Source organism: Rissa tridactyla, chromosome 12 (genome assembly GCF_028500815.1).
Source record: "Rissa tridactyla isolate bRisTri1 chromosome 12, bRisTri1.patW.cur.20221130, whole genome shotgun sequence".
In the NCBI taxonomy this organism is placed as follows: Eukaryota; Metazoa; Chordata; class Aves; order Charadriiformes; family Laridae; genus Rissa; species Rissa tridactyla.
In genome coordinates this window covers 6,035,649-6,056,571 of record NC_071477.1, presented here as the reverse complement: position 1 = coordinate 6,056,571, position 20,923 = coordinate 6,035,649, and the positions used below count along the sequence as shown (strand labels likewise).

General features: G+C 68.4%; 2 protein-coding genes across 3 annotated transcripts in view; both read right to left on the bottom strand.

Annotated features, from left to right (window-relative positions):
* Positions 1 to 9,626, bottom strand: part of SLC12A5 (solute carrier family 12 member 5) — a 28,466-nt gene extending 18,840 nt beyond the window's left edge. For both annotated transcript variants that reach the window (XM_054218310.1, XM_054218311.1), the window contains exon 1: positions 9,496 to 9,626. In XM_054218310.1, the coding sequence (XP_054074285.1) occupies positions 9,496 to 9,604 (109 nt within the window). In that variant the 5' untranslated portion in view covers positions 9,605 to 9,626. The remainder of the gene's footprint in view (positions 1 to 9,495) is intronic.
* A 944-nt stretch (positions 9,627 to 10,570) lies between these two features.
* MMP9 (matrix metallopeptidase 9) lies at positions 10,571 to 15,146 on the bottom strand. Its single transcript, XM_054218821.1, has 13 exons — positions 14,934 to 15,146; positions 14,473 to 14,711; positions 13,949 to 14,097; positions 13,554 to 13,682; positions 13,298 to 13,471; positions 13,048 to 13,221; positions 12,729 to 12,902; positions 12,456 to 12,611; positions 12,138 to 12,366; positions 11,893 to 12,032; positions 11,629 to 11,779; positions 11,419 to 11,522; positions 10,571 to 11,150 (listed from the first exon to the last, which is right to left on the bottom strand). The coding sequence occupies exons 1-13, from the start codon at positions 15,075 to 15,077 to the stop codon at positions 11,041 to 11,043; spliced, it is 2,073 nt and encodes a 690-aa protein (XP_054074796.1). The 5' UTR covers positions 15,078 to 15,146; the 3' UTR covers positions 10,571 to 11,040.
* Between the last annotated feature and the right edge of the window lie 5,777 nt (positions 15,147 to 20,923).

The window sequence follows — 20,923 nt, the reverse complement described above, 5'->3', positions numbered from 1 at the left end:
GTGCTGGCAGCATGCACAGCAGTACCGGCTCCCGGCTGCAGCGTGGCAGTGGGGTGGTGTGTGGGGGTGCTCCCCCCACACCCGGGCTGCACTTTGCCCCTCCAGCCATCAGGCACACCAAGTGGCCTTTTGGGCTGGATTCTTTCACTGCCTGACCCAAATTGGACCAACTGCTACTTCAGACCCATCCTCTTCCTTCCTAAACCCAGGATTATCCTCCCTTTGATCAGCCGGCCCTGCAGGCGCAGGATTTCCAGCACAGGCGCTTTGGCTGGCTGCATTTAAACAGCTTCCCAGATTCTCTGACAGCCCGAGCCCTGCCTTGGAAATGGCCATGGACACAAGCTCCAGAAAAACTCCCAGCCTCGGGTCTCCCCTCCTCGGACAGCCCGGTGCTTCCTGGCTGGAGCACCAGCACGGAAGCCTGCAGCAGGGCTGTGTCTGACATTTCCACAGCCCAAACAGAGCAGTGCAAGCTGCCAGCCTGGACACTGCAGGCAGCAGCCTTGCCTGCTCCCCTGCTCCCCCCCACCTCCCCAGAGGGTCTGCCACCAGCCCAGCCCTTGCTGGGCTGCCAGGGCTGGAGCCCTTCCAGCCCTTGTCATGGGGCTCTCACAGGCTGTCCAGAGCAGGGACACTGCTTGGCCTTTCCAACAGAAATGGCCTAAGTGGTACCCAGGGCTTCAGCAGCTCCTCTGGGCTCAGCAAGTCACCGGCCAGCTAGCACCAGAGCAGCCGGGATGCATGGGGGGAGCTCCACTGGCATGCAATAGCTTTGCCACCCCCCAGGGTCATCCACAGTCCCCACAGACAGACCCAGCACAGGGAGCTCAGTGCGACCCTCGGCAGAGGGGTAGGCAGTCTCACCCCACCACAGCAGCCACCCTCGGCACAGGTGTGGAGGGCCCTGCCGTGACCCCTCCTGCAGATGCTCCCCTGCTCTCTCAAGCCCCCCAGGGTCCCCGCCGCCTCCAGCTCTGTGCCCACTGGCCCACAGGACACCATCTTGCCAGGCCCGGCTCCAGGGACAGTCTGCCTGGTCCATCTGTAGTGGCACCATGTCCAGCCCTCCCGCCAGACCCCAGCAAGGCAGAAATGCCTGCCACCATGCCACCGGCACTGCTGCGATGGAAACACAGCAAGTGGGATAGATCCTGGTGCTGCAGAGGGCAACGGGAGGGCAAGAGCCCAGGGAAGGGCAGGGCTGGGGGCCAGCATGGTTCCCCCCAGCCCGGCAAGGTGCCCCCAGAAGACTCCTGCCAGCCCTGACCTTGAGTAGAGCCATGAATAAACACACAAATAAACAGGCTCAGGTTGGTAGGGCAGAGCGAACATCAAAAGCCTCATCGCAGCTGTGCCCAGAACCTCACTGCAGGCAGCTGGGGACTTCTGCAGCGACTGCCAGAGCCGGCTGTCCGCTCCTGGCTGGGGCTTCCAGCAGACCCTGCGAGGGGACCAGGCAAGGGGACCTGGTGGAGGGCTGTGGGGAGTCAAAGAGGTACTGCGGGTCCCCTCAGGCACATCACTGCATTTCCCTGGCTCCAACCCATCCCTATCCCCGACAGAAACACCTGCAGGAGAGGGTGCTGCACCGGCCCAGCTGCCTGGGGCTAGACATGGCCCCGCAGGGGCCTGAGGACCCTCCACAGCAGCTCGGCTGTTGGCAACTGCCCCGGGGAGAGCTCAGGCCAAAGTGCCAGCAGATGTGTGGCCAATACCAGGCCCTGGCGTCCCCCACCGCCTGCGGGGCTGCAGCCCCGTCCCCTCGCCCGCAGCGGCCCTGCCCGCCTGCAGTGCGCCGGGGCTGCAGCATGCCCGGCATGGCACGGGTTGGTGGGGAACGGCACAGCTTGGACCGGACTGGCAGGGCACAGCACGGGCTAGACCGAGCGGACCGGCTCGGTACGGCACGACCAAGGCTCGGCACGACTCAGCACGGCTTGGCTTGGTTTGGCACAGCCCGGCACAGCTCGGCACAGCCCGGCACAGCCCGGCACAGCCCGGCACTGCGGAGCGCGGCGGCCCCGGGCCGAGCGGCTCTCGCCGGCCCCGGCGCAGGGCCCGGGCGGACGCTTCAGCACCGCGGACAGCGGCGGCGGCACGGGGCGGACTGAGCCCCCGCGAGGCCCCGGGGGGCGGCGGATGCGGGGGGGCAGCGGGGAGGTACGGGGGGGGATGGCTGATAGGGATCGGGGGGGCGGCAGCGGGGAGGAATCGGGGGGGGAGGGGGGAGCAGCGGGGATGAGGAAAGCGGTAGGGCGGGATGGGGGGGCGGCAGCCGGAGATGGGGGGCGGCGGTAGGGAGGGCTGGGGGGGCGGCAGCGGGGATGGGGGAGGCGGTAGGAAGGGCTGGGGAGGAGGTAGGCAGGGATGGGTGGGCGGCAGCTGGAGGGGGGAGGCGGTAGGGAGGGATGGGTAGGAGGTATCCGGGATAGTGGGGGCGGCAGCCGGGCGCGGGGTTCCCTGCGGGGGTCCCAGGTAGGCAGGAGCGGGCCGGTGCAGCGGCCGCCGGGGGCTGCCCGGGAGAGGGCAGGGGCCGGAGTCCAGCGGGATCGCCCGGAGCTCAGCCCGCATCCCCCGCCCGGGAGGAGGCTCTCCGGCAAGCCCCGGGCACTGCTCGGCCCCGCCGCGGCCGCTGCTCCAGCCGCGCCGCGGTTTCCCGGGGCTGCCGCAGCGGCGGTAGCAGGGCCGGGGCTGCGCGGAGGCGCCCGCCGCGGGAAGCCGCAGCCGCGGGCCGGCAGCGGGAGCGGCCCCGCACCTCCCGCCGCAGCCCCGCGGGGCCGCGGACCAAGAGCCGCCGTCGCAGCCGGTGCCGGTGCCGTCCGCCTGCCCCGTGACGGGGTCCGGCGGCCGCGGCACCCCCGGCTCCGCGCTGCCTCTGCCACCCGCTCGGCGCCGAGACCCGGACCCCAGCCCGGCAGAGGCGGCCGCCCCGGGCTCCCCCGGTTCCCGGTCCCCCGGCTCCGGTCCCGGCCCCTCACCTTGGCTGGCGCCGCCGTCGCCGTCCTCGCAGTCGGCCAGGTTGTTCAGCATGGCGCCGGCTGCCCGCGGCCGCACGCTGCTGCCCGGGAGCTGCGAGCGCCGCGCTCCGCAGCCAGCCGCGTCCCCGCGCCGCCCCCCGCCGCCGCCGGTGGGAGGGGGCTGCAGTGCGGAGGCGCCCGGGCTCTCGGCTCTCTGCTGCCGGCGGAGCCCAGCCCGGTCGCTCTCACTTCATCACGTATGCAGGAGGCATTGCCCCCGCCGCTGTGGGGAGGGGAGCAGCGGCAAGGCAGGGGCGAGGCGGGGGAGGGCGCGGAGCGGAGCACACGCCGCCTCCCGGCTGAGCCAGGCGGGGGGAGGAACTAGGGCACGGCAGCGCTGCGGGACCCGGCTGGCGCGGGCGGGACGGCCCCGCACCCCGCATCGGCCCCCGCACCCCGCCGTCAGCCTCCGCACCCCACACCGGCATCCGCATCCCACACCGGCCCCCGCACCCGGCCGCCGGTGCAGCCCCGGGACCGGGCACACGGCTCGGGGTGTGCAGTGGTGCAGATCCTGCACCTGCGGGGCTGACACATCCCCAAGGGATGCTGAGGCCTGGGGTCAGGGCAGCCCCCCATGCCCGGGCAGCCCCTGCCCGCAGCAAGGCCAGCGGGGGGCAGCTCCTGGGGGGGGCAGCTCTCGGGTCGGGCAGTGCCAGCCATGCCAAGGACCCCTCTGCAGGCAGCAGGGCCCTGGCCGGAGATGAAGCCCCCCCGCCCCAGCAGCAGGACTGGCCTGCAGCCACCATCATCCAAGCCCACCTCAGGGAGGAGGGGGACAGCCAGACCATCCTGCAGTGGTGCCAGGGGTCCTGCAGAGGATGCAGAGCAGGAAACGCTACCCGCAGATGGGAGATGGCTTGGCCTGACCCCCCTGGGTCTCCAGGGAGGCTGGGGATCACACTGCACCCAGGAACACCCCAGCACGGCTCCCCCCAGACCCACAGCGCGGCAGGTCCGGGGCTGACTCTGGAGAACGGCCATGGGGCTCAAGGCTGGGGCTGCTGACAGGACCCTGTGCTGACCCCGCAGGGCTGCTCGCAGCCCCCCCTTCTCTCCTCCACTTAATCCGGGAGGATCCCAGAGCCGGAGCTGGCTGCAGCTCCAGGCATCTCCTCCGGAGCAGGCTGAGATCATGACAGCCCGCTGGCGTTAGTTACTTCTTGACGGCTGTAATTAATTGTTTACTTTCTCCTGGTACGGGGCCAGCTGCTCTGCAGCGCGGAGGCTCCCTGGCCCTCACCTTGCGAGGCAGGAGGGCTCGGACCCCTCACACCCACCACACTGCCAGCCCCAGCCCCTGCCCTGACAGGACCCTCCTGGGCCCGTTGTCCCCTGGGAGCCACACCGGCACAGCCCCAGCTCTGCAGAAAAAACGGTGCAGGACGGCCTGCAGGCAGGGTGGGCAGCTCAGGGGCTGCCCCAGCGTGGGCAGAGTGCTGCCACCCCCATATTGCCCCCCCTCCCTGCCCAGACCGCGCATGCTGGCCGCAGCAGCTCCGTCCCCTCACCCCCACGTCTCTTGGCCTTGAGCAGGTGCCAGCGTTGGAGCAAGGGGCTGGCCCGCTCCCAAGGGATGGGACAAGCCCCCGCACGCTGCCTGCACAGCCAGGGCTGCAGGCAGGACGCAGTGGGCAGAGCTGCTCTCCCTGACGAGTCCTGGGGGATTTGCAGAGCCCCCCCCCGCCCCGGAGGCCATGGCCAGGCAGAGGGGCAGCGGGCTGGGGGCCGCGCGGGGGCCAGCCAGCCACGGCAAGTGCCGAGATGATAGTTTTGCGCATGAGGCCGCAGCGCGTGGGCTCGGCACAAGAGGGATTTTCCTGCTAAAACAGATGGGGGGGAGGGAGCACGTGAAAAAACACTAATCCCCTAATCCCTGGATTATGGCTCCATTTCAGGGGCTGGGATTTGCCAGCAGCGGAGGGGGGCTATGCTACCAACTGCATTCGCTTAGGCTACACATGGGGTCCCACCGGCATGGGGTGGGGCACATTGGGGGTGTCCCTGGGGCAGAGCCAGACCAAGGGAGCTCAATCCCCCAGCACAGCACATGAGCGTGATGCCCTGGGGCTGGGGTACGTGGCCCCAGCATGCCGGGAGTGGAGAGGCTTGGCATGGCTTGGGCAGCACCCATGCCCTTGCGCTGCAGGCAAGCACAAGGGCATGGGCAGAGGAGCTGGGGCTGGAGAGAGGCAGACGGCTTTCCCCGAGCATGGTGCGGGGGGATCAGCTGCAAGTGGTCCCCAGGCACAGGCAGGATCCTGGCATGGAGCCAGGCATGGCATCAGTGCCCCACTTAACTGCAAGAGCTGCCCAGGAATGATGAGGGAGAGCTGCACAGCTCCTCTGCCAGGCCAAGGGGTTGGCACAGCACAGCTGGACCATTCCCCTGGACCATCCCCCCACGTCGTCTCTGCCATGCTCCCTGGGATGGAAACTGCTGAGCAGTGGGAAACCCCCAAGAGCCAGAGCCAGCCCAGGACACACAGCATCCCTGCAAACCATCCTGTGCCACTGCAGACCCCACAGAGCCCCCTGAGCACGGCCCCAGTCCCAGATCCCCTGCACCCACCATGCCACGCAGACTCTGGGTGGGGGGAACTGTCCCCACAGCCCTTCCCAGGGCAGGTGTCCCAACAGCCAGCTGCATAGCCCTTGCCTGTCCTGTCACCAGCAGCGGTCAAACCTCCCAGGAGCAAGACACGTGCTGGAGGTGCTGGGAAACCTCCTGAGGGTACAGAGAGGGCAGCCTGGCAGCAGCCCGCCCTGGAGGCAAGGGTGGTCATGCTGCGGAGATGCCGGTGACCATGCTGCACCACCTGCAGCAATCCCCGGGCACCATCGGCAGCCTGCCTCAGCCCACACAGAGGGACTGGGGGGAGTAACAGTGGGGTGCAGAGGGCAGCGTTACACACAGAGCCGGGGGCTGTGCCAGAGGATTTGCATCATGGTGTGCCCCACACCGCTCTGTCCTGCTGCCCCCATAAGCCCAGGGGCAGCATATCCCGCAGCATTTCAGTGGGACGGAGGGGTCTTGCTCATCCCTATCCAGACAGGTCAGGACCCTGCCACCAGCACCAGGGCAAAAACAGAGCCTGGAGGTGGCACGGGTGCCAGCTCAGACCTGCCACCAGCTCCACTGGCGTGGAGGGAGGGATGATGTCCCATGGGGCTGCAAGTGGAGCCACAGGGAGTTGGGAGCCGGTGCAGCTGCCCGAGGCCAAGAGCAGAAGGGCGGCAGTGGGGCAGGGCAGGAGGCAGTGGGACAGGGCAGGAGGATGTGAACTCCTGTGTCATGGCAGCCCTGCATCACACGCAGCTGCCGCGGCGTCCCTGGCTGCCCTGCCCAGATGTCTTGCCGGCAGCAGGGCCATGGCATTGGGCAGCCGGGCAGCCCAGCATAGGGATAAGCCGCCGAATCAACCTCCTCCCGCTGGGCCCCGCTCCTGGGCAGAGTGGCCGAGGAGCCCCGGAACAGCCCCATGCCGGCTGCAGCGCCTCGAGGACGCCGGGCTGCCGCAGCTGAGCGAGGGCCAGAGGGCACGGTGACGGCCGAGGAGCGGCTGCACAGCCATCGCCGGCTGCTCCCAAAAGGGTTTGGCACAGCAGCAAGATTAGCCAAGGCTCTGGGGTGTCCTGTGTCCCACATAGCACCCCCTGCTCAGCCCTGGGCTGGGGGAGCTGGGGGAGAGCTGGGGGTCCGCAGCAATGGGGGTGGAGGGCAGGGGAGGCTGGGCTTCTGTGCCCCACGCATGGTGCCTTCAGCACGGGCTGTGGGACCCCTGCCCCGGCACAGCACGGGGGTCCTGCCCCACCTTTGCACCCTGGGCCCCCCACGGTCGCGGCCCCACAGCAGGCTGCTGTTGTGGGCAGCAGCCGCAGGGCCGGGACGCAGCCAGGACTGGTGGAGTCCCCCACCCCTGGGTGCCCACGCCCCGCCCGGGGCCGACCCCCAGCACGGCTGCCCCACACAGCCCCGGCGGGTCTGGGCGAGCGGCTGAACACCCCCCCCCCCCCAGCATCGGGAGCCGCCGGCAGGGATGACATCGGGTCCGGTTTCCATGGCAACGAGAGAGGCTCCTTAACCAGTTGGTTGTCATGGTGACTGCCGCCGAGACCGGCTGCCTCGGGACACGGGGGGGGCTCCGCTCCAGGGTTGCCCCGGTGCCGCCCCCGAGCCAGGGCAGCTGCCCCACGGCCATCGCCCCGAGGGGTGGGGGGAGCCCAGCCCCACGGCCAGCGCTCCGTGGGGTCCAGCCCCTCACGGCCGGGTCCCAGGGGAGACCCACCCGATCCCCGGCCCCCCACGCCGCGGGTGCTGGGGGAGACCCCCGTGGGGGCGGCGGGAGCGGCCGGGTCCCCCACCCTGCGGGGCGGGGCCGGACACACCCCCCCGTCGGAGACCGTCCCGTCCCGTCCCGGCGGCGCCCCCTGGCGGCGGCGAGGCCCCGCGCAGCCCCGGCCGCCCCCCGGGGCCCCGCACAGACCCCGCACCGGCGGCGACCGTCCGTCTCCATCCAGCCCCGGGCCCAGCCCCGGCTCCGGCCGCGCACCTGCGCCCGGTCCCCGCTGCGGTGGTCTCCCCGCCCCCTGCCCGGCACCGGGAAGGCCCATTCCCGGGACTGCAGAGCCGGCAGGGAGGGGCGGCAGCGAGGCGGCCCCACGGCCCCGGTACGGCGCTGGGAGAGCAGCGTTAGCCCGCCGGGCAGGCTGTCCCCGGGCCCGGCCAGCTGGGAGCGAGGCCCCACCGGGGTCTGTGTCGGGACAGACGGTCCCCACGCTGCCCCGGCACCGAGCAGCACAGCCGGCTGCAGCCCCCACCTGCTCCTGCCCCAGGACCCGCTCCAAGATCCCCAGGGCCTCCATCACTCCTGCACCGCTGCCGGCCCTGCGTGTGACGCTGTGAAGGGCCAGGCATCACAGAGCCCCCGACTGGGACCCCATCCCTCCCCGGTGCCACACGGGCAGCTCTGCCATCCGCAGCCCCACGTCACCCCTGTGGGCAACCAGCCCCACGGCACCCCCTCTCATCCATCACCCCAGGAGGCTGTATCCACAGCCCCAGGGCCACAGAGCAACACTGGACATGAACTGGGGCAGCTCGGGGGTCTCCAGCACGCTGCCCTGACCCCTCTGCATGCACCCCGCCATGGCTGCGGCTGACCCACGGTGCAGGGTCGGTCCTGGGGCGCCCGCCGGCAGGGCCGCAACGCTGTCTGTCCTCTGCGAGGGCGCAAGGTCACAGCTCAGCTGGGAAGGGACACCGTCCCTGCGCCTCCCCTGCCGCGGCCCCTGCGGCATGCCCACCCCAGCTCCCCCTCGGCCAGGCCCGCTCCTTGCCTGGCCCCCTGTGAGTAGATCAGCCGCCAAGCTGATAAGCCATTCCTGGAGGGCCACGGGCTCCAGCCATGGCTCCGGCACAGGACTGGCTTCTCTGCCCCTGGCGCAGCCCATGGGCCAGGCCCCCGCCGCCCCGGAATGCTGTGGGGTGACAAGTGGCCCAGCACTCGCCTGCTGCCGGGTCCAGCCCAGCACCAGCCCACCACAGACGGGATCCCGGGCAGAGGGACCCGGGGGCCAGAGCCCACTCGTGGGGGCACAGCCCGGCCTGGCCATCGCGGCGCCCGTCCGGCTGCTCACCGCCTCCCACCAGCGCCCTTCGCTGAGGGTGCAAGGTCACAGCTCCACGCAGCACGGTGCTGCCATCGGCCGGGTTTCTGGGATCGATACGGCTCCGGTGACAGCGCAGCCCCGCCACCACGTCCCCTGGGCACCGCAAGGCAACGGGGCCTGCCAGCCCGAGCACCTGCACCTACCGCAGCCCAGTGGGCCACCACTGCTGTGGGCCAGCCACAGCCTGCCCTCCCCATGCCCTCGCATGCCCACAGCCCACCCTCCTCCGTGGCTCCCTGAGGAGCAGCGTGCAGCCTTGCACCCCACAGCCGGCCACGATCCCAGCTCCATCCCACTGCTGGTCCCGCACGAACAAGGCCGTGCTCCCACAGACCCTGTGATGGGGATAGGGCAGGGGACCTCCCCGGGGAGTGGGGGCAACCCTGGGCGACAGCGGGGGATGAAGGGCCCTGCCCTGGCAGCCAAGCCCCACTCCCTGCTCCGCACCCCCCGTGCCCTGAGCCCCACACCAGCCCCGCTCCGGGGGTCCTCTCCGTCTCCGAGGGGCCCGGCCGAACAACCCCCGTCCCGAAGTGACTCCACACACCTGCCCGGTGCCCCGACGGCCCTGCCCTGCCCCACGGACCCTGCCCTGGGAACTCTGCCCCCCCTGCCCCTGCCCCGCGGACCCTCTCCACGGACTGCTCCACCGGTTCTGCCCCACACACCCCTCCCCACGGACCCTGCCCCGCCGGACCCTGTCCACGGACTTTGCCCGAGGGACCCTGCCCCACGGAGCCTCCCACGGACCCTGCCCCACGGAACCCCCCCCCCGCCCCGCCGGCCGTGCCCCGGCGCTCACCTCTGCCGTCGCGGCCGGGCAGGCTGCCGCCCCCCGCGTCGCGGTCGGGTCGGCGGGTGGCCGCGGGGCCGTGGCGGGGCAGCGCGGTGACGGTGAACCGCCGGCTCATGGCCCCGCCGCCTCCACAAGTGTCTCCGGGCCCCGGCGGCCGCCGAGCGCGGCCCCGCCGGGCGCTGACCGGGGTCCTAGTGCCCGCGGCACCGCCCGCCGCGCCGCCCCCGCGGCTGCAGGGCTGGCACGGCTCGGCTCGGCTCGGCGGGCACGGCCGGCACGGCTCGGCTGGGCACGGTAAAGCTCGGCTCAGCTCGGATCGGCACAGCGCGGAACGGAACGAAACGGCTCGACGGGACGGATCGCGGGTCGCTCCGCCCCGCCCGACTCCACGCCGCCCCGCAGCCGCCGCCGCACGGGGGGTGCTGGAACGGGACCCCGGCGGGACGGGACGGGGCTGTGCTCTGCCTCCGCCCTGCGCGGAGCCGCGGCCGCTAATTACAGCTAATTACAGCCCCGGGGCTGCGGCCGCCCCACCCTGCCACGGCCCCGGGCAGCCCCCGGAGACGGCCCAGGCCCCGCCGCTGGGCTCCGCGGGCCGGGCCGGGCCAGGGCGGCTTTGCGGGGCCAGCACGCTGCAGGAGGGGTGTGGGTCCGGCCTGCAGGCCGGACCCCGGCCACAAGCCGTGTCCCAGCATGTGACAGACACGTGTCCCTCACCACCGGTGGAGAGCTGGGGACACAGGGGAGGGACGGGGGCTGGCAGGGTACTGGGAAGCCAGGGCCTGGGGGGGCTCAGGGGGGCAGGAGGGGCTCTGGAGGGTGAAGGGGCACGGGGGCCTGCAGGTGGTATGGGGCTGGGGATGTTGGGACCAAGGAACATCCTCCTCGGTGGGATCTGATGTCCCTTAGGGATAGAAGAGCCCTCAGCAGAAGGGGGGACTTGGCAGCAGGCCCCCTGCCCACCGTCCCCTTCCCTACCAATGCTGGCACCCCAAACCCTGTGGGAGAACGATGTCTCCGGCCCAGCACCTTGGGGGTTCACCACGCCACGGCCCCAGCCGGCTGATGGAGCACTCGGAGGCTGTGTCCAAAGGATTGTCTTTATTAAAAACGGGCAGATGGAGGTTGGCAGAGCGGGCAGTGGGCAGGAACGAGGCAGAGCCCCGCGTCCCTGCCCCGGCCGAGTCCCCAGGCACCAGCTCCCAGCGGAGCCCGGCTCGACCCAGCCCGGGTGGCTCAGCAGAAAGACAAAGTCGTTATAAATCCATGTGTGGTTTGCACCAGGCAAACGCCTCTGCACGGCAGAGCCGGTGCTGGCAGGGTGAGAGTCCTGCTCCCCAGCTGGGGCTCCCTGGGCCAGGCAGCTCCCGAGGGGTGACCCCAGGACTCCCTGCCCCTTCCTGCCGGGGAGACAGCAAAGCCCCCACCTCGGTGGGGGCTGCCCCACGGCCGCGAGGCTGTGCGGCCCCTGGTGTCCCAGGGGATCAGGCTGTGAGACAGGAGCCTGGGGGTTGGCAGCGATGGGCAGGGAGCAGCACGCCAGTTGGGTCCTCAGTGCTGGGGACACTGCAGGATGTCATACTTGACGTAGCCTACCCGGTCCACCTGGTAGCGTGGCGTCATTCTCCAGTAGAAGCTGCCCTGGCAGAAGTGGTACTTGTCTGTGAGAGGAGGGAGGTGGAAGGAGGGTCAGCAGGGAGGAGGACCTGTCCCAGTGGCCTCCCAAGCAATGCAGGCACACAGAAATGTGGCCCCAGCACACAGCCCTCACCAGGTCCTGGCCAGCCCCCCACCACAGGGACCTGCCAGCGCTGATGGCTTGCCCTGCAATGGGGCCATTCCCCACAGTGCAGCCCCTGCCCTGTGCCAGGTGCAGAGGGGCAGCCTGGGGGTGACAGCATGGCCCCCACCCACCAGGTCCACGCTCACCTTGGTAGAGGAAGACATTGCGCGCATCAAGGGGGACACCAGTAAAGACGTCGTCGGTAGCGCGGGGGTAGCCCTTGTCCACCCTCTGGACCTTCACGTCCAACCTGCGGTGAGAGCAGAGCCGTGCTGAGGGCTGCCGGGAACCCTCCGTCCCAGCCCCTCGTCAGGGGAGCTGGCAGGCCACCCCCACAGCCGCCCGGACCCGCTCACCTCCAGTAGCTCTCCCCACTGAAGAGCAGCACTTTGCCACGGCCCCGCTGTAGGGCCCCCGAGATGCGGCCAGCTTCCTTCCCGATGCCCAGCTTCTCGATCCCCCGGGGACCCAGCATGTTCTTGCCAGAAAACACCCAGAACTGCCGACCTGCAGCCAGGAGAGAGCATGGGCGTCAGCCAGCCCTGAGGGTGCCAAGGCAGGAGCGGGCTCCTCGTGATGCCGGTGGCACCAGGGCTGAGAGCGGCAGGGGCAGAGCTCACCTGCAAAGAAGAAGACCCTCTTGGTGAGCACGTCCTGGAAAGCAGCATCGATGACAGCTGGGAGGCCAGGCCAGGTGTCTGCGATGGAGAAGGCGCCCTGGATGCCTGACTTCCAGAAGGACGAGTGGGTCCAATATTTCCTGTTGGGGAAGGTCAGCCGTCCTGGTAACTTCAGCCTGGCACAGCCCCATGTCCCCCCAGACCCCCTCACCACCAGGAGAGGAAGTGCCGGGTGCCGCTCTCACCCATCCTTGAAGAAATGCAGCTCCCCGTTGATCTCTGTGATGGCGTCGAAGTTCTTCTCCATGCAGGCATCCCAGCTGGGGTCCACGGGAATGGGCTCAGTTGTGGGCTCTGGCGTCTCCTCCTCCTCCTCCTCAGTGGTGGAGGTGCTGCCAGCCTCGGTGGGCATGGGCTGGGGCTCCTCAGTGGGCATGGGCACAGGGGCGGTGGGCTCCGGGCCAGAGCCACGACCTGGGTGAATACAGGGGAGGGCATGAGGCTGGGGGCTGGCCCACCACCACTGGACCCCTGGCTTGCCTGGCCATGGCACAGCTGCTCACCGTAGAGGTACTGGATGCCTCGGACATCATCCGGGTCCAGCTGGAAGTCCTGGACGTAGCTGTACATGGGGTACATCAGGGCCTCGCGCACGCTGGAGTGGTCCAGCCCCAGCGAGTGCCCGAACTCGTGGGCAGCCACCAGGAAGATGCTGTAACCTGGGGGAAAGCACTGGCCTCAGTGCCTGGTGGGACGGGACACACTGGCCAGGGACCGTGACCCCCATGGGGACCACAGCAGCATGGGCCAGAGGGTGCGTGCAGGGGGTCTGGTACCTCTGTCCGGGCAGAAGCCCCACTTCTTGTCAGTGTCGTAGTTGCTGGTGGTGGCACACCAGAGCTTGCCATCCTGCCGGCCCTGGCTAGTGCAGGTGCTGTAGGACTGCCCCAGGAAGGTGAAGGGGAAAACGCACGGGTCTCCCTGGGAGTTGCCGCCAATCACTGCCGTGTCTGCAACACAAGCGTCAGTGGGGCTGGCCCCAGTCCCTAGCCTGGGACAGCCCCGAGACCCCTCGGGTGCCCACCCCTGAGCACTACGGCTGGGGACCAGCCAGCCCACACACCCCCTCCCTACATGCCCTCTCCCCAGTCGCACCTCGGTTGGGGCAGAAGCCGTATTTCTTGTCCTGGTCAAAGTTGGCAGTGGTGGCACACCAGCGGTAGCCATCGGAGCGCCCGTCCGTGGTGCAGGTGTCATAGGAGGTGCCGTCAAAGATGAAGGGGAAGACACAGGGGGATCCATCACTGTTGCCACCATTGGTGTAGAGGACTGTGGAGTGAGGAGGGGTGAGGATGGCCCCGGGCACCCACAGGGTCATGCAGAGGCTGCAGGTGCCGCTACTCACGCTCGCTGGGGCAGAAGCCATATTTCTTGTCCCGGTCGTAGCTGGCGGTGGTGGCACACCAGGGCAGCCCGTCCGTGCGCCCCTCCGTGATGCACCGGGAGTATGACTGGCCCTCGAAGACGAAGGGGAAGTGGCAGTCGGCCCCGTTGGCGTTCCCATGGCGGGTCTTCACCACTGCTCAGGAGAGGGACAGGTCAGCAACGGGGCTAGGGTGGGTGCTGTTGGTCCCCCCTGACCTGCCGGACCTTGCCCTTACCTATGCCGGTTCCCAGTGTCCAGAGCTCGTCATCATCGAAGTGGGCATCGCCCTGGATCCCCCGGCCTGGGGGAAAGGCATGGGCCAAGAGCCCGTCCTTGCCGTCGAAGGGGTATCCATCCCCGTGCTCTGCGGGTAAAAGCACCCTCAGTGCCAGCCCCAGCGGAGGAGCCCCCGGCATGCACACGGACCCCAGGCACACGAGCCCAGCGCACCCCCTGCGTGCCCACATGCACATGTGCCTCTGGGCACATGCAGGAGCAGAGGGACCCCTGGCACAGGGGGACACAGCCTGGGGAGATGCGGGGTGATGGTCCCACGGGCAGGACACATTGACAGCCCTCTCCCCGTGGCTGAGCCGGCTCCCAGCTCCCTGCCTGCCCGCGGGATTTCACCTTGGCTGCCGAACATGATCATGATGTCTGCCTCGCCGCTGTATATCTGGGTGAAGGTGAGGGGGGTCACATCGCTCCACACTTTGAATGCCCGCTTGAAGGCGTCATCGATCACAGCACGGTCCAGGTCAGGGGAGTAGTTCATCACCCTGTCGGGGGGAGGCGTGGGGTCAGCACTGCCATGTCCCAGCTCAGGCTGCAGGAGTGACCCTGCTCCAGGTGCACGGTGGGGACATGCCCCCACCCCATGAGTGGACAGCAGGACTGGCACGGCCAGGCAGAGCAGCCGGCCACCACCCTGAGGCCAGGGCTCAGATGCTCTCCCGGGCGCCAAGGAGCAGATGCTGCCGCTGTGCTGGCTTGGCTCTGGCCGTGCCAAGACCCAGCTGTGCCAGCAGCATTGGGGAATGGCCGGCGGGCTGGGCTGAGACTGCTGCCCCACCTGAGCCCTCGCACCCATCTCCATCCCCTGGGGACCATCACCCTGTGGGCACGAGGCTCGGTCTCCTGGGGCAGAGACTCACCGGTATGTCAGGTCCATGTGGTCCCACTTGAGGTCCCCCTCGAAGGTGAGGAAGGGTCCCACATCGGGGACGCCGCAGCGGGGGGCTCGCATGGCCTCCAGCGTGCCGGCATCCAGCTCCCCTGTCTCCTGCAGGCCCAGCTGCTTCTGCATCTTGCGCAGCGCCTTGGCCAGGGACACATGCTTGCTGCCCGTCCTCGCCTCCGCCTCCGTGGTGTAGCCGAACCGCAGCAGGTAGCTCTGGGGAGGAAAGGCAGCCGGAGGGGATGAGTGAGGCGGGAGGGGGCTCGGGCAGTCCTGGGCACCACAGACCCCCAAGTGCCAGACCCCATCCTGGGCAGCTCCCAGGGCTCAGGGAGACAGGCAGCCCCCGAGCTCAGCCCGCAGCCCCACGCTGCTGCCCTGGGAGCCCCTCGGGGTGCTGGGTGCCGGGAGGGGGCCGTGGGGCGGTGCTCCCCTCACCTCTGCCAGCTCCAGGTCGGACAGGGTGCTGACCAGCTCCCCCGGGAAGGTGACAACCGCCCGCGGCTTGCTCTGGAGAGGTGCCGCACAGCAGGAGAGGGCCAGCAGCCCCACGGCAAGCGGGGCCAGGAGGATGAGTGCCATGGTGCGGCGGTGGCAGGAAAGCTGTGGCTGTGCCAGGTCCCCGCTGCTCTGCTCTAGGTGCCGCCGGGCTCCTGCTCCTATTTATGGCGTGGGGAGGGCAGTGAGTCACCCTCAGACCCCTCAGCCGCCGACTCACGCTCCCTTCCCCTTCCCACGGTGACGAAACGCACACTCAGGCTCCTCCGTTCCCTGCCTTAACTGTTTCATCACCTTGTTTACTAAACACGCTCGGTCCCGCAGCCATGCAAGGCGTGAGGACGGGTGCGAGGGAGAGCGGTGGGGTGGCTGCGCTGGGGCATGGCACAGCCCGGCTGCCCTGGGGCTGCCCCACACCGGGGTGGCCAGTGGTGTGGGGCATTGCCCTGCCAGCCCCAAGGCCGTGGTGGCAGCAGGGAGAGTAGGAGGCTGCAGAGGCTGAGGGGCTGGCCGGGGGCTGCACCAGCTGATGCTGAGCTCAGCTGGCCGAGGACTGATAGCCAGAGCCATGGGAGCCTCGGTGGGCCCCAGGGCTGCACAGGCAGAGCTGGCAGGAGAGCCCCTGCCCAGAGCCCCGGTGCCTGCAGCCCACCTGCCTGGGAGGTGAATGCCAGACCCTCAACAGGACGCAGCATCCATCCCCATGTCCCCCACTGCGGCTGCGTCACCCCGGTGGGGCAGAGCATTACTGGCACAGGAGGTCCCCATGGCTCACTGTCCCACCGGTTCCTCTAACCCCAGTCACCAGCAGCCGCCTGGCAGAGCCCCGTGGGACCGGGGGCAGCACCTTCCCAGGAGCAGCTCCATGCCCAGGGATGCTCCAGCCAGTGCCATGGGACATGAGAGTGCCCCATCCTCGCTGCCCACTGCTCCGCAGGGTGCTGCTGACTCAGGTTCCCACCCGGCACAGCATAAACCTCACCATGGGATGGTGTTTTCCGGCTTCTTCCAAAGTGCCGACGCTTGTGGGAACGGGAATGCTGAAGAGGAAAGCAAACAGGGATGAGGAGCGAGAGGAAAACAGATGGCGGAGCAGAGAGAAAGGCGCAGCATCAGCTGCGGGAGGCGGGAGGGCCAGTGCAGCCCAGCGACGCTGCCTGAGATACGTGTCCCAGGACAGGTTCCCCCTTCCCCAGCTCTTCCTAAGCCCGGGCTGCAGCCCTGCAGCCACCCCCGGCTCTGCATCACCCCAGGCTCTGGCTGAGTTACGCTGGAGTCCAGCAAGGCTGGGGGACAGCGAGAGGAGAGGGGCCGCGTTCCCCTGTGCCCTTGCAGAGGAGCTCCGACACCTGCGGGAGGGCTCATCCCTGGGGGAGCATCGCCCGCGCAGGGCAGTCGGGCTCACTGAGGGGGCTCACCCTGGGTGCGGGCTCTGTCCCAGACCCCCTCCCTGCCCAGCCGGGGTCCCACGGCCCCCCTTCCAGCCCAGCCGTGTGCGGGGGAGCTGCCAGGCGGCCAGTGCCGGTGGGATGCAGCTCAGGGCCGGGAAGCGGGGGCTTACAGGCAGCACAAGCCCCACCAGGGAGGAAGCGGCGGTGAGAAATCACGGGGTTGCCTCACTCTCCGCCACAGACCTGCAAGAGCAGACCCTGTTTCCAGGCGGAGGAAGTTGCTCCACAAGCAGCCGCCATCCTGCTCCCCGACGCGACAAACACGTCCGGCCCATGGTGCCCGCACGTAGCCCTCTCCCAGCAGGACGCAGGCCAGGAAGCCCCACAGCCAGGCCACCCCCACCACCTCCCCTCCCCGCTGGGTCCAGCCTGCCGCCCCTCACCCCTGTGCATGGCCCAGCTCTTTGCAAGGCAGGAGCCAATGGTTCCCAGTGCTCCCTGGCTGGCCAGCAGCCAGGGCGAGGACAGGGCTCTGCTGAGGTGTCCTGAGGTCCCCACCGCAGCCGACAGCTCCTGGGGTGCACGAGGAGCAGGCACCACTCCATGCCCTCCGTTCTCCAGGCTGCCAGGACCTCAGACCACAGCACAGGGAGCTGGTGCCAGAGCTGGATGCAAAAGCATCCCTGGGAGGATGCACCCCTGGGACAGCATGGTGAAAGGGACATCTGACACCGGCTCCAGGGTGCAGCCAGGGGGGCCAGATCTGTCTCTGGCCTCCCTGGCGCTGTGGCAGATCCCTGGGCCTTTCCCATGCTATTCCCATCCCTCATTTCCGCCGCATGCAGGAGCCGCAGCTCCCACAGCCTGGGCACACCGCCACGGCACCGCCCGCACCGCACCGCATCGCCTGCAGCACCCCCGAGGGCAGAGCCATGGCACAGCAGAGCAGAGCAGCACTGGCCAGGACAGGGCTTGGAGGAGAACGGGGGCTTGGAGCAAGCGATGGCAGGAGGAGCTGAGAGCCGGGACCCTGCACACCGCGAAGCCCATCCCGGCAAGCCCACACTTTGGGGTGCACCGGTGGGTCCGTGGATAATGGCCCTGAGCATCCTCGAGCTGGTCAGCTGGACTCCCAGCGAGGGGCTGCCAGCCACAGCTCTGCCCCCGTCCCGGCCTCTCCCACTGACTCACAGCCCTGCTTGCCAGCTTCCTCCTGGCACCAGCCCGGGGGATTTTCTGGTGACTCTCTGGAGGCTCCGCAGGGAGCAGGGGCAGGGCCAGGGCAGCAGGGATTCCCCCATGTCTGGCATCACCCGCAGCCTCAGAGCTGGGCAGGGGAACTCCACAGGGATGGGATCGGTGCTGCCAACACCAACCCAGAAGACAGCCCCAGCCCCATGCGGGGACAGGCCGGGGAGCCGGTGCGAGGCACGGGTCCCTCGGCACGGGCACAGGAGGGGGATGCTTGGGGCAGCCACTGTCGCTGGTGGGAGCGGAGGGTGGCGGGGATCCCGGGCAGCGCAGCAGGCAGGAGAGGGCTTTTGGCTGCCAGGGACCCCAAGAGCATCTGGGTGCTGTGCCGAGCCCGTGTCTGGGCACTGTTTACATCAAGAGCCCCCATAAGGACAAAGGATATGGAAAAACCCACACGGACATCCTCCATCCCAGCCAGCTGCCCAAGCCACGAGGCTGCCTGTCACCACCGCCGCCACCACCAAAAGGGGAAGGAACAGCCACCACAGCCCCTTCCCACGCCCTTACTCATGGCCACCCTCATGCACACATGGCGAGACCCCCATGGGAAATGGGACCGGGACCCCAGCTGGGGCCGGACACCTGCCTGAATCCCTGCCAGTGGGGAGGCAGCAGCCCGGCTCGGGGCAGAAGCTGACGGGACATGTAGGTCTCCAGCTGGGAGGTGCTGGCTGGGCCAGCAACGAGGTTTGGGGGGGCTGGATGGAGCCAGGCTGGGACCCTCCCCAGCAGAGGCAAGTGGGTGGGGGCCAGCTGGGGAGGGAGCCTGGCACCAGTCATCCAGGGGAGAGGTCTGACAGCCGGAGCCGTGAGCCATGGGGTGCACCAAGGCGGCAAATGTGGTGGGAGAGCCGAGGAGCCGGGGGTCAAAGCATATCTGGCTGCCACAGTTGCAGCCTCACACCTGGGAGCCCAAAGATCCATGCAGGAGACAGGGGGGACGTGGGAATGAAGGGCAGGTCCAGGCTTCTGGACGGCATCAGACGCCCTCCTGGCACGAGGGGCTGGGCAGGAGTGTGGCAGAGGGGAAGCGGGGCGGGAGGGAGTCAGCATCTTGTGCGGGTGAGACAGCGCCGGGTCGAGGAGAACACAGCGCCAGTCGCCACGAGGAAGCACGGCCCGTGCAGAGGGCAGGGAGCTGCTCAGACCTCTCAGCCACCACACACAGTGCCAGCCACACGGCCACTGTGGCAGAGCTGCATTGCCCGGCTAGTGAGCAGGGCACTGGTGTGTGCCCCCAGCCAAGCCGTGCAGCCGCAGCTGCCAGCCCCATCACCCCAAACCCCAAGTCCAGCCCTGATCCCATCCCATGGGCTCTGTGGCACCCTGTGCCCACGGGGCAGAGCTGCCACCTGCACGCCAGCTGCCCTGGTCAGTGCCAGCCTGCCGTATGGCATGGTGTCCCAGGCACGGGGACACTTGGCACAGGAGTGAGACTGAAGGCAGCGGGAGCATCTTTGCGTCAGAGGCTTGGAAGCCCCATTGCTCCTGCTCAAGGGCTCCAGACAGAAACAACATTCCTGCACACGCTTCCCATATCTGCTGCCCCGACACTGGGACGTGTGTGGGCTGGAATTGCGTCCTCCAGCTGGGGCCAGGACCCTTCTTGGCAAACCACGCTGCATGCCACAGCCCCGCAGCACTTCCAGCCCCAGCATCGCCAGTCCCCGCCTGTCCGATGCTCTGATGATACACCTGCTTTTCTCCCTGCCCATCCCTGGCAGACCCTGCCTGTCCCTTACCCCACCTGGGGAACTCCCCACCCCCTCAACACCAGTTTCTTGTGAATCCTTTGCCCCTGTTTGCCTGGGACGGAGGCAGCATCCTGCCCCCCAGCCTGCCAACCCCCCAGCCCCAGTGCTGCTGCTCTCCACAGCCTCTCGTCTGGGCGAGGATGACGCAGCGGGTGTCAGCCGGGCGGATCACCGCCACCCTGCAGGCACTGAAACCAGCAGCGCTGCAGTTTCATCACTCAGCAGCACCGATCCCAGCTGCAAACCACACATGACGGATCCCCCCTCCCAACCGTCACACCGGCTCCAGCCACCCAGGTGGGTGGCACAGTCACCTCCCTGCATCAGGCTGGGACATCCCCCTTCCATGCCTTCCCCAGACCCTTTGCACCCTCTGTTCGGGTCCCATAGGGATGCTGGAGCAAGGAATCTTCCACCCAGTGCTCTGCTCTTCCAGGCACCGGGGCCGGTGGCAGGCACAGCCTGTGCCGAGGCAGCCAGGCAGCCTCCCTGCCGGACACAGCCATCCCAATACCGGGAGGGGACCCAGCACCTCCCAGACCCCCGCACAGAGCTGTCACCGTACAGCACAACCCCTGCGCTCACCAGTGCCGTGGATGGAGAGGAAACCACGCTCCCGTCTGCTGGGAAGCCCTTGAGGTGGGAAATCCAGGAAGGGTTCAAAGAAGTCAACCTCTGTCAGAGGCCTCTGAAAGCGCCTTGGTATTCAATCCGGAGGGAAAACAGCCCAGACTGTCCCATCTGCTGGAGAGTGGCATGAAGGTGTCCCCGGGGCCATAGGAAAGGAATGCAAGAGCTCAAAACACCACGGGGCTCTTGTTGTGCTTCGTGACTTGCTTTGCTGTTTACTCATTCCCCATCCCTTGAACCTTGTCCCATCTCAGCTTTTGCCTCTGGATTTGACCAACTTTTGTTTTACCAAAGTTTCTCTACCTGCCAGGAGCGGGAGTGCAGTGCGTTCAGACACATGAGACCCTGGCTCCCATGGGCTGCACGAGGCAGCACTGACACTTTGTCACCTGTGGTGGCTTTGGGAAGGTGTGCCCACTGGCAGCCCTGCTGCTGTCATCCCCTCAGCCACCCAGGGATGTCCCTTCTGGGGTGATCTGCAGGATCAGGCCCACGGAGCCCACCTCCTGCACCCCACAGGGGTAAGGCAGGGTCCGGGAGGGGAGCTGGGCAGGACGGGGCTGGGTGGCCGCAGGCTCCTCGGGTCACAGCTGCTGCATGGGACCGTCAGCCGGCACGGCACGGCACGGGTGGGCAGCGCTTTGTTCCCCGGCGGTGAGATGGGCACAGCAGCTGCCTGCTAAAATGGGAAGAGCAGCAATTGTGACAATGACGATGAACCTGTCCGGCATGCGAAGGGGACAATGCGGCACCAGGAACCCGCTGGCTGTCAGCAATGAAGCAGCTCAGGAATAAGAAGCGGGGGTTTGTAGAAGGTGAAATATGGGCAAAACTGGTTGTATTTAATTGTAAACTACAAGAAGCAGAAGGAAGAGTGGTAGATGCAACATGCTCAGATTTC

Coding starts and splice junctions, on each gene's coding strand:
- MMP9 (XM_054218821.1), bottom strand. CDS start 15,077: ATGGCACTCATCCTCCTGGCCCCGCTTGCCGTGGGGCTGCTGGCCCTC. Junction 13,683..13,948: donor GATCATGTTCGGCAGCCAAG/GTGAAATCCCGC, acceptor TTTTACCCGCAG/AGCACGGGGATGGATACCCC. Junction 12,033..12,137: donor CTGCATTTCTTCAAGGATGG/GTGAGAGCGGCA, acceptor CTTCCCCAACAG/GAAATATTGGACCCACTCGT.